The sequence below is a fragment of the Rhinopithecus bieti genome, unplaced genomic scaffold, assembly GCF_001698545.2.
Source record: "Rhinopithecus bieti isolate Rb0 unplaced genomic scaffold, ASM169854v2 scaffold_13316, whole genome shotgun sequence".
NCBI lineage: Eukaryota > Metazoa > Chordata > Mammalia > Primates > Cercopithecidae > Rhinopithecus > Rhinopithecus bieti.
In genome coordinates, this window is record NW_016807363.1 from 40,169 (window position 1) to 52,423 (window position 12,255).

At 39.3% G+C, this 12,255-nt stretch overlaps 1 protein-coding gene across 1 annotated transcript in view; it reads left to right on the plus strand.

The window, feature by feature from the left end:
• Positions 1–12,255, plus strand: part of ANOS1 (anosmin 1) — a 70,380-nt gene that overhangs the window by 28,902 nt on the left and 29,223 nt on the right. The window contains exon 6 of the mRNA XM_017881442.1: positions 1,115–1,256. Coding sequence (XP_017736931.1) covers positions 1,115–1,256 — 142 coding nt within the window. The remainder of the gene's footprint in view (positions 1–1,114; positions 1,257–12,255) is intronic.

The window sequence follows — 12,255 nt, forward strand, 5'->3', positions numbered from 1 at the left end:
TATAAATGTTTAGAAATGAAAAGATAGCAAGGCTAAAGATTTCAATATCTGTGCCCTTCAGAATTATAAAACATGCCTCAGAAGTCTGTATCATTGATATTTAGCCATTATACTATTTTCACTTTATTTTTATGAAATTTTATGACAGTTCCATTTTTCATATTGAAGGATTTTGCTACAAATGACAATGGTAGTGCACACTTACCTCATGAGCTGAAAGAGCTGAAATTGGAGAGTCGCTTAGGAATCTAGAACAAAAGTGACATGATGAAATGCTGACAGGCCCCGCCCTCCAGCCCCTGCCCAATACATTATGACAGAAAATAATGAAGCACCTTGAAGCATTTTGTCAAGTTAATTTTTCTTTTGTATAGCTTTTGGTGGAAATTTGCTCCTAGAAAATTTAGAACAGATATCAAAGAATTACAATTAGTGCCAATTCATAATTTTCCAGGTATATGGCAACATAAACCTCTGTTACTTTATTATAAACAGCTTAAACAGCTCCCTTTCCTTCGAGAGGTGGTGTCTCAGAGTGGAGAGGGCTCAGAATGATTTATTTCCATGTTATCTGAGACCAATAATTGGTTTAGAAACAGTATTTTCAAAATACATTTGGCCTTTCTATGAAGTTTATTTTTAGTTTTTATTTTATTATATTTTTTGAGACAGGGTCTCACTCTGTTGCCCAGGCTGGAGTACAGTGGTGCGATCACAGCTCACTGCAGCCACAACCTCCTGGGCTCAATCTTCTCGCCTCAGCCTCCTGAGGAACTATGGTGCACACCCCCATGCCCAGTTAATTTTTTTTTTTTTTTTTTTTGTAGAGACAGTCTTGCTATGTTGCCTGGGTAGTCTCAAACGCCTGGGCTCAAGCGATCCTCCCACCTCAGGCTCCCAAAGTGCTGGGATTGCAGTCAGGAGCCATGGCACCTGACCTGAAGTTTATTTTGATCCGTAGTAAAACTGAATTTTCAGATCCCAAAGATATAGAAAAGTTGGTAAAAGAAATCAGAAGTTGGTGTGCTTCATAATGACACACGAGATTTTGCAATGAAGATGAGAGACATGGAAAGTTTGTAATGCATTGTGGGTATATTCTCTTAATTTCTAGTTTCAAAATTCTGTGACCCTGGAGAAACTCCAGCCAGACTGTGACTATGTTGTGGAATTGCAAGCCATAACATACTGGGGACAGACACGGCTGAAGAGTGCAAAGGTGTCCCTTCACTTCACATCCACACATGCAACCAACAGTAAGTGACTGTGTCATGTTTTTCAAGATGACTGTGACCTGACGGGCGCCATATCACAGCAAGGCACAATGGAGGGAGAGTGAGTCTTTGATTTGGAATAATTACATGGCAAATCTTCTTACCCACATGCATGCGACTATAGTATTTAAACTATGACATACAAAACAGTTTGACTTTTGAATTATTTCTTATGGTTTTTATCTATTGTAGGTGCAATTTTGGTGTTGTAATGGAAATTTAAGAAAACTTATCTTGTCTCATTTTAACAGATTGACTATTTTTATGTTTACATGACGTATACATATGCGTATTACATACTTGTTTTTAAGGTGAATACATACAGTTAAACTGTTACAAATTGATGTCATTTCTGCTTCTACTGTTTCTGTAGTTTTTTTTGTTGTTGTTTTTGTTTTTTTGTTTTGTTTTGTTTTTCTGAGACAGAGTCTAGCTCTGTCACCCAGGCTGGAGTGCAATGGCATGATCTCAGCTCACTGCAACCTTTGTCTCCCGGGTTCAAACGGTTCTCCTGCCTCAGTCTCCTGGGTAGCTGGGATCACAGGTGTGCACCACCATGCCTGGCTAATTTTTGTATTTTTAGTAGAGACAGGGTTTCACCATGTTGGCCAGGCTGGCCTCGAATTCCTGACCTCAGGTGGTCCACCCGCCTCGGCTTCCCAAAGCGCTGGGATTACAGTGTTTCTCTAGTTCTGTATACAATACACTTACTTTTGTGCAATTATTTTACGTATTTATCTCCCAAATCAAAGTTGGGCACTTTGAAGGCAGAGACCAAAATATATCATAGTACTGAGAATAATGTGTGTGTATGTACACGAGTGGATGGGGAACACAAAAAGTGATGTGGCATGCCTGTTTTTGTTAGTACTACACAGTGGTCATAATTACTGCTCGAAAGATTACCTAATACTCCATTGAGTAAAGTTACTAAATCATCCTCATATTGCTTTTCCTTGTTTCTTTTTTTCTTACCTAGTATGTTAGTATGTTTGCTGGGAAGTGAGCAAAACAAGAGAAGAGTCTTATATGACACTCATATCAGAGTCAGAGAATAAGTTACTTGATGTTTCTGGCTTTGTTCAAACATCGATACCGGTTAGAACTTCCATGTAGAGGCTCCTAGCAAGGTTTCAGGAAACTGGGACAGATTAAATGAGAGTAGGAGGGAGGAGGCCTTTGTCTCAGGGGCTCCTTCGATGTTGACTTTTTTTAGGCTAGCAGGACCCCGTCATCATGGCTGCCTTTGATCAGGGCGGTGGGCCTTGTTCAGAAGGAGAAGAAGAATGTGTTCAACATTTGTCTGAATTTAGGAAAGGCAATGCTGGTCTTGCAGAGTGAGACACAGGGGTCGCTCATCATTACCTTCCACCCCTGGGAAAACGTAGGATCCAAATGGGCAGGTTTGTTTGAAATAATGCTTCAAAAAATGGTCCAGAAACAAGAGATTTCTATCTGTTTGAGAAATAGTCTCGTTGGAGATTAAATGGACTTGAAATGGTCAATTTGTATGTGAGTCTCGGTACAATATAAATTTTACCTAAAAGTTCTCATGGAAATATGTTTAGTAACCTCATTCATTTTTAATCCATTCATCCATCTACTCATCACATTGAAATTGTGTGCCTATGGCCGGGCGTGGTGGCTCAAGCCTGTAATCCCAGCACTTTGGGAGGCTGAGACAGGCGGATCACGAGGTCAGGAGATCGAGACCATCCTGGCTAACACAGTGAAACCCCGTCTCTACTAAAAAAATACAAAAAACTAGCCAGGCGAGGTGGCGGGTGCCTATAGTCCCAGCTACTCAGGAGGCTGAGGCAGGAGAATGGCGTGAACCCGGGAGGTGGAGCTTGCAGTGAGCTGAGATCCGGCCACTGCACTCCAGCCTGGGCGACAGAGCCAGACTCCGTCTCAAAAAAAAAAAAAAAAAAAATTGTGTGCCTATGAATTATGACATCACTGTGTCTAATGCCAGGAATACTATATTATACATATACACACACTATATGCTGTAATACACTATATATATGCACTGTATAGCAATATGTTCCATAATTTTCTATAAATACAGTGTACGCATAGGTATACATGTACACATATGCATACATATACACGTGTCTACAAATACAAACATGCACGTAACTATACACACATACATACTCATACACACACACATATATACACACACGTACATTATTCCTAGCACAATGATGTATTTTGGTTTCTGTCTTAAAAGTGCCTAATTTTGAATTTGGGAGATAAATATGTAAAATAATAACAAAGATCTGTGTGTTGCATACAGACAGAACTACAGGAAACAGTGGAAGCAGAAATGACCGACATGGAGGTGGGAATGAGAATCACATTATCTCTCATGAAGTCCTGAAGAGTGAGCGACCTGCAGGCTCGCAAGGAATGGACATCATTCCACACAAACGCAGCAGCGTGGATGAGTGTAGAGAGTTAGAGAAGCATATTGCGTGGGCAGAGAACTCAGCGTGAGGAAAGAATGAAGGTGGATGGGCCACTGCTCTCTCCCCTGGAGGTCTCATGAGTTGCAGGGATTTAACCACCATCTGTGTACTAATGACTCCCTGCCCTTCCACCCTGACCACTCTTTGAACTCCAAAGTCCTACATTCAGCCACCCACTTAGCACCTCCACTTGGATGGCTTGCAGATATTTCAAATAAAATGTTCAAACACGAGCTCTGGATTTTCGCCCATACCTGTTCCTCTCTTGGGCTTGCCTATCTAAATAAATGGCACCAAGATTCAGCCTTTTGCTCAGGCCAAACATGCAGAAGTCATTCTTCATTTTTCTGTTTTTTCTCTCCAGAAATCCAGTTCTTCAGAAAGTCCTTTTGTCTCTAATTTTAAATTCCGTATGGAATCTGTCCAGTTCTTTCCCTTGTTCAGGCTATTATCTTTTCTTTCCTATAAATTAAAATAGTCTCCTAATTACTATTATGTTTCTGCTCTTTCTTAAATATCCATTCTTTAAAGAACAGTCAGTTTTCTTTAGAAAATATCAGTGTACTTACAGATCTCTCTCTTTTTGGAGTTCCACTCTCAAGACAGCTACCTAGTTATCTTCAATTCTCACTTTCCCCAAAACTGCATCCTTCACTATATTCTTCTATATTCCTTACCAACCCCCTTCTCAGGCCAAAATCCTTTAAACTTCAGCTCATGCAAGAGCTGTCTTTCTCTACTGGTGGTGGAGATTTCATCTATTGTATAAAATAAGCATGTCTTTTAGTCTCCTGGTTCTTCCAATAAACAACATTCTTTCCCCATTAGAAACTGGTATGGGATTGCAAATTCCCATAATTTAATATCTGTTAATTTCCAGAACCAAAAGCAAGGAGAAAAAAAGTCCAACCTCAGCTTGTCCTTGTTGAAGTTACATTATCTAGAGCCTTGTCATGGTCCAGCCCACAGACAAAACTTTTATGAAACCCTGGATCTCTGTAGCATATCCACAAGTTTTTCACCCCTCCTGGGGCATCCCCACAGAATCCTGTAACTCAGGGAGATATTCTTTAATTCGCTCCTTCTGCTACCCTCTCAAGTATGATTATAAACCTTTTTCTGTCCTTTAAGTCACATTGCACATGGAGTGCACAGTCCAGTCTAAATCCCTTCTTCTCAGTAAGCCATGCAGTTCCCCATAAATATAAACATATCTATTACATGGAGTGCACAGTCTGGTCTAAATCCCTTCCTCTTAGTAAGCCATGCAGTTCCCCACAAATATAAACATATCTATTCTCATGCCCATGTTTATCTTCTCCTGTCTTCTGTATTCCAAGGTGGAGTCAGCCTTCCTTCTGTATGTGGTGGACTTCATCATGTAGTTTCTAGACCCATTCCTTCCCAACTCAGATACCTGCATTGACTGAAGTCAAATCTCATCTACGTCAGAGACCATGGATTATCTATATATCTGGTCACAGTATCCATCATAATCCCTGGCATATACACACGGTAACAAAAATATTTTTGAAACCAAGTTAATTAGTTATTCCCTTGTTTACCTACAACCTCAACCTATTCCTCTCCACTGGCTTGATCCAGTGGAGAGGCTTGATCCACTGGCTTTGCTTCTAGTTCTAAAGCAAAGCTTTCATTGATGCTGGTTTCATTCTAGCTACCATCTTATCTTTCTCCTTTCCACATTTTTTCTCAAGTTTCTGCAATCTATTTTTCAATCTCACTTTTCTACCAAATCTGCCCCTGCTAATTTCTAAGTCTGGTGGATGTTTTCCATTGCAATTTTATTGACCATTTCTGATGAGTTTGTCCTTGTTTAACTACACTTTCCCCATTGTTACATCTTGGCCTTTGTGTATTTGACTCCCAGATGTCTTAATTTTTCTCATACCTCAGTTTCCTTGTAGGATCTCCTGCCTCCATCCAGCTCTTGGACATTGGAGCTCTCCAGGGTTCTACCTTATCTGCTCTGACAATTTAGTCACTACCTACTCATGGTTTGTTCTCAATGACTCAGCTCCAGCCTTGATTTCTCCACTAATACCAGATGTCTCTAGCCTGTCATTCCCTGTATCTGAATGTCATACAGGCATCTCAACCTCAACATACTCCACATTGAACTCACTCCCTCCACTGACAAAGCTTGATGTTCCCATGTATCTCTGGTCTCCATTGAGGTTACTACTGACCAGAAACTTGGGAGACTTCTTTTTACCACTTCCTGTTCACTTCATTTTGTTTCTAGGTCCTGTAATTATTTCAGGACCCACAGGTTTCTTGAATTTTCCAGGAACATAGTAAAAGCTCAGTAAATTGATTGTAACTCAGCTGAGTGCAACTGTCTTTCCATTCAACCTGCTCTGTGCCACACTACAGCTTTCTTAAGCTTTCATCTGCTATGGTCATAAATACTAAAGGGGAAGAGAGAAAGAAATGGCTTTTGGTCTCATCTTGGAACAACCAAGGTTGGACATCTTTTGCAAGCCATTCGCATGTTTTAACTGTGTCCTCCAAGAGTTTGTGTTTTCACTTGGTTGGCTGTTCCAGAGGAATTATCTTTACCAGTGGGAGTTTTTAGCCAAGTGGGGAGACACTGGAATTATGAATTCAGTGAACAAAGCAGGCAGTTAAATGAAAGAAATCTATTCGACCGGTTGATTCCCTGTGTTAAGGTCTTTTGCTAATTATCTTTTAAAACTAGGTAATACTTTAGCTGATCAATTAAGAGATATGTTAGTTAACCTATCAAAGACCACTTTATTCTAAAGACTGATTCCTCTTGCATAGATTCAGAAAAGGAATAAAATAAAAGTAAGAAAAAGAAGTCATAGTGCAAAGTACCTATAGCAACACATATTGTTTGGGTCTCAGGTGATTCCACAGAAGAGACTGACTTTTCAACGGATTACGTAGGATACAGTTGAATGTTTGTCAGGATTTTATATCCCAATGTTGATATATAATCTCATAAACACTAGTCTGTGACTTTTATAAGAACATTATATATTTCATCACAAACCAACTAGAAGTAAAGAATAATTACAACGTTATAGTATAAGCAAGGGAAATTACATTTTATAGGAAGGAGAGTAGTAAATGTCAGTATATAAATTACTTTTTGAATTATATTTTTCCAGGTCTGCAGGCTACTAGGTGTTTTAATGATAAACATTTCTATTCAAGTGAAGGCTGAATGTTCATGCAGTTTTATGAAAGAGTCCCTTGAAGGAAGTATGATATAGCATTGTCTTTAATGGAAAGGTAGCTTGTTTCTTTGAAGACAGGAGGAATATTTTCAAGTTTGACAGGTTCCGAATGTTTTATAGTTGCCTCATGGGACTGGAATTATTTTCTGGCTCTTCAGAACAAGAATAGATGGGAGAGAAAATACTCTGAATCTCTTGATGATCTATAAAATTAATCAAAACTTGGATGTTTGAAAAATAGTGTACATATTTTATTAATTTCTATGACTATCAAAGAGTATAAATCAGACATCATAACTTTTTCAGAATATGGTAGATATGATATTATTCCATTTTTGCTTATTATTGAAAGTGGAGGAGACATTCTTATAAAGTCAGGGTCATACTGCTAGCATTGTAGTATGCACCTTATTCAGTTTTTACTCATGGCATGTGTCAGCAACACTAATTGTTGGTGGATTTCTTTTCTTGAATCATTTTAGTAAAGTAACAATGGTTCAATCTTGAGATATATAAAAATATGTTTTTACATACATAATTAAATACTAAAGTTTGCCTAGGGCTGGGCGCGGTAGCTCTTGCCTGTAATCCCAGCACTTTGGGAGGCCAAGATGGGCAGATCACTTGAGGTCAAGAGTTCAAGACCAGCCTGGCCAACACGGTAAAACCCCGTGTCTACTAAAAATATAAAAATTAGCCTGGCATGGTGATGCATGCCTGTAGTCCCAGCTACTCAGGAGGCTGAGGCACGAGAATGACTTGAACCCGGGAGGCAGAGGTTGCAATGAGCTGAGATTGTGCCACTGCACTCCACTACAGCCTGGGTGACAGAGCAAGACTCCATTTAAAAAAAAAAAGAAGAAGAAAAGACAAGAAAAAGTTTGCCTAGGATATAAAGCAAGTAGGAAGACAAGATCGACATTGAAGTTAAACCTGGTACCTAAACATGATGTCTATCTAAACATAGCATCTGTCTTAGTTATCTGGTGGTGAGTTCTCAATATTACCACAGAGTAGTAGAAACATAAATGGGTTTGTGAAAATCTTAGATCCTGGCTGGGCACAGTAGCTCATGCCTGTAATCCCAGCAATTTGGGAGGCCAAGGTAGGAGGATTGCTTGAGGCCAGGAGTTGGAAACCAGCCTGGGCAACATAGTGAGGCTGTGTCTCTTAAAAAAAATGAGCCAGGCTTGGTGGTGCATGCCTGTAGTCCCAGCTGCTTGGGAGGCTGAGGCAGGAGAATCACTTGAGCCTAGCAGTTTGAAGCTGCAGTGAGCCATGATAGTGCCATTGCACTCCAGCCTGGGAGACAGAGGGAGACCCTAACCCTTAAAACAATAAAAGCAAAAGAAAACTTAAATTCTTAATTAGTTATGTCATGAAGACTTTGGGTATAACTAGGAGGACTCTTTAACTCCGTGACAGTGTCAAGAAAGTGATGGACTTTGACTAGGATAACCATGAGTTTTCTGTATCTGGTTCCTATCTCTTCTCCTGGGTTCTAAGCTTCCTATGTTATTGGTTATACTGACTCTCAAAAAGTAGCAACCTCATACATGATTCTGTTATCCACACATTGATTTGAACTCTTTAAGCTAAAATAGCCTAAATGCGAATCTAACAAATGTGTGTTTTTATTTTCCTTTCATCTGGTCCATTGGATAGACAATTCATTGGTCATGCCAGTGTCAGGAAAAATTGAGTTGATGTAGATTATCTTCTGGGGTCCACAGCTTTCCTTGACTGATCTTGTCGTACCCCAGTTTGGGCGTGTTCTCTCCATCTCATCCTTCTGTCTTCCTCTCACCTGCCCAAGAATGCAAACCTCACTGCTTTTATTAGAAGAGTTTCGATGACACATTGTTTATAGGCATAAAATCAATACAGCTTACCCTTTTATCTCTCAAAGGGCTATTTGGAATTCAGAAAGCAGAAAAGTCTTGCATCAAAGGGCAGAATTTCTATGTATGCAACCTCTAAATTCAGTGAGTAGGTGAGGGAGAAATTTGGGGCCTAGGGAAATTTTTGGTGTCCTAATTATTAAACCATATAAATGGGTACTCTGTAAGACTCAGTACATGGTGATGGAAACAGAAGTTGGGCATGGGATGGCCCTGGGATTAAATTTCACCTTCTCTGTTTGAATTATGTGAAACTGAATACAGTTCTTAGTATTTTTGAGTGCCGCTTTTTTCATCTTCAGTGCACGCTAATTCCTCTTTCTCAAGGGTCTGCAAACTGTGGCCCACAGGCCAAATCCAGCCCCCTCCTGGTTTTGTAAATAAGTTTTTATTGGCACAGGGTCACATTTGTTTGCATATCATTTACATATCAGGTCTGGCTGTTTGGGGCGTACAACAGTAATTGAGTAGTTGGGAGAGAGACCGGTCTGCAAAACTAAAAACATTTACCATATGATGCACAGAACCAAAAATATTTACTATCTGGCCATTTAGGAAAAGTTTACTGGCCTCTGCCTAATTTCATAGGATGGCTCTATGAATATAAGTTAGTGTCAAAATTCACCACCCCAACCAAGCCCCTCAGGAACACACCTGGAGTCAAAAGTGAAGTTCAGTGGCATGTGCCTATACTCCTAACTACTTCGGGGGCTCAGATGGGAGGATCACTTGAGCCAGAAGTTTGAGACCAACCTGGGCAATGGTGTGAAACCCTGTTTCCAAAGAAAAAAAAATTAGGTTTATTGCCCTTCCTGCAACATGTTTGAATCTCATGTTAAAGGATTACTGTATTGACATAAATAAAACACCCCAAATAGCCCGAGGCAAGTGAGTGTTTGGTAATATATTTGGTATAAAGAGCCATCAATTCATAATTTTATTTATTTCATTTCATCCAAGGAAGATTAGGATGAGCTCTGCTTTGTAGAGGACTTCTGGGTTGAGTTTGAGAAACAAAGAAGAAAAAATGACTTAAAACTGAAAAAATACAGGAACACAAAAGAGTGGTGTGTTTTGATTTACTCTGGAAAATCTTCACCAGGGAGAGCCTCTGAGAAGTTTTCATGGGCGAAGAAGGTTCACAGAAACAAGTAGTGCTGGTCCATTCTGAGCTAAAGCAATCAGAAGTATAGATACAAAGAAAACAAGCAGATTTGGAGAATTAGGAATGGCAAAAGAGAGAAAGATACAGCTAAATTAAAACAGAATAATAAAAAACAAACTAAAACTAGAATCAGATCATGACTCTACACAACAACACAGTAAGAAATGACATACGCTAAGAATGAAATCTTGAACTGCCTGATTCAAAGATGTATTTAATGCTGTTTTGATTTATAGTAGTATGTCTCTATCTCCCACTGGATATGGGATGCATAGGGCTTGCAATCCTTGTTCAGTTTTATGGTGCCCTAGCATTGCAACAAATATATGTTGAATACACTTTTAAATGGACAATAGGGAAAAAAAGTTCATGCTTTTAAATAGCAACCAATAATGAACATGGGAACATACTTTCACCTCGTCTTTCCTAAAGTGTCCTGGTTTCTTCACAAAATACCATGTCACATGGCAGCAGTTATACTCCCATGGCTTGATTTCTCAGAAAACTTGCGGCCACTTTTTCAAAGAACAGAAACAGTGGCTGGTCAGACTGATGCTCTTGACCTGGGCAGGTGCCTTTGGTCAAGCTCACTGCTGGCGCACCATCATGAGACGATTTGTCTGGTGGTATTTCAAGAGCCCCTCAGGTGCAAAAACTTTATCTCTGCAAGTCCTAGCTCAATGCCTGGCTCTTGGGAAGTGCTCAGAATTGCTGACAGAAAGAGCTAATTACTGAATGGGTTCTTGTACTCCATTGCCCAACCTGATGCCTTTTCATTTCATTTCATTTGCTGGATATTTTAAAGTTTCCCTTTAATATCTGTCAGAATTTGGATGTCTGTCACTAATCTGAATGGCACACAGATTGGTTGCTGAGTGTTGAAGCTGAAGTTGGCATTGTCAACTGAGTAGGTGCAATTTGCTCTTTACTATTTACTTGACAAAGCTGAACCACATTTCCGTTTAGAGCCCTGCACCAAGTATTGGTGGATAATACTCATACTTCCATATTACATATAGGTTTTCCACGGAAACCTATCGACTGCTTCACGAAATGGTATTGTAATATTATTTTATTTTCCCCATAACTATAAAAAAACTATAATGAGAAATATTATTTATACTTATTATTTACATTGGAGCATCTTTCAAGCCTGGTGAATATATGTTACTTACCAAATTAAATACTGGGGATTACATGTAATACACTTTTAGTATTCCAGTGGATTTTGAAGGGGGGGCGGTTCATTAACTTGAACATGAAAGAATATGCAGTTATACCATCTTTTACTTTAAAAAAAAGAAGACATTTAATATGACTAAATAATAGGGCGAAATGAAGTACACTGGGACTAATATCAGGTTATATAATAATGATTATTATTTTTTATTATATTTTAAGTTCTGGGATACATGTGCACAATGTGCAGGTTTGTTAACATAGGTATACATGTGCCATGGTGGTTTGCTGCACCCATCAACTCATCATCTACGTTAGGTATTTCTCCTAATGTTATACCTCCCCTTGCCCCCTACCCCTAACAGGCCCTGGTGTGTGATGTTCCCCTCCCTGTGCCCATGTGTTCTCATTGTTCAACTCCCACTTACGAGTGAGAACATGCAGTGTTTGGTTTTCTGTTCCTGTGTTAGTTTGCTGAGAATTGTGGTTTCCAGCTTCATCCATGTCCCCGCAAAGGACATGAACTCATTCTTTTATATGGTTGCATAGTATTCCATGGTGTATATGCCACATTTTCTTTATCCAGTCTATCATTGATGGGAATTTGGGTTGGCACCAAGTCTTTGCTATTGTGAATAGTGCTGCAATAAACATATGTGTGTATGTGTTTTATAGTAGAATGATTTAAAATCCTTTGGGTATATATCCAATAATGGAATTGCTGGGTCAAATGGTATTTCTAGTTCTAGATCCTTGAGGAATCGCCACACTGTCTTCCACAGTGGTTGAACTAATTTACACTCCCACCAACAGTGCAAAAGCATTCCTATTTCTCCACATCCTCTTCAGCATCTGTTGTTTCCTGACTTTTTAATGATCACCATTCTAACTGGCATGAGATAGTATCTCATTGTGGTTTTGATTTGCATTTATCTAATGACCAGTGATGGTGAGCTTTTTTTCATATGTTTGTTGGCCGCATAAATGTCTTCTTTTGAGAAGTGTCTGTTCATATCCTTTGCCCACTTTTTGATA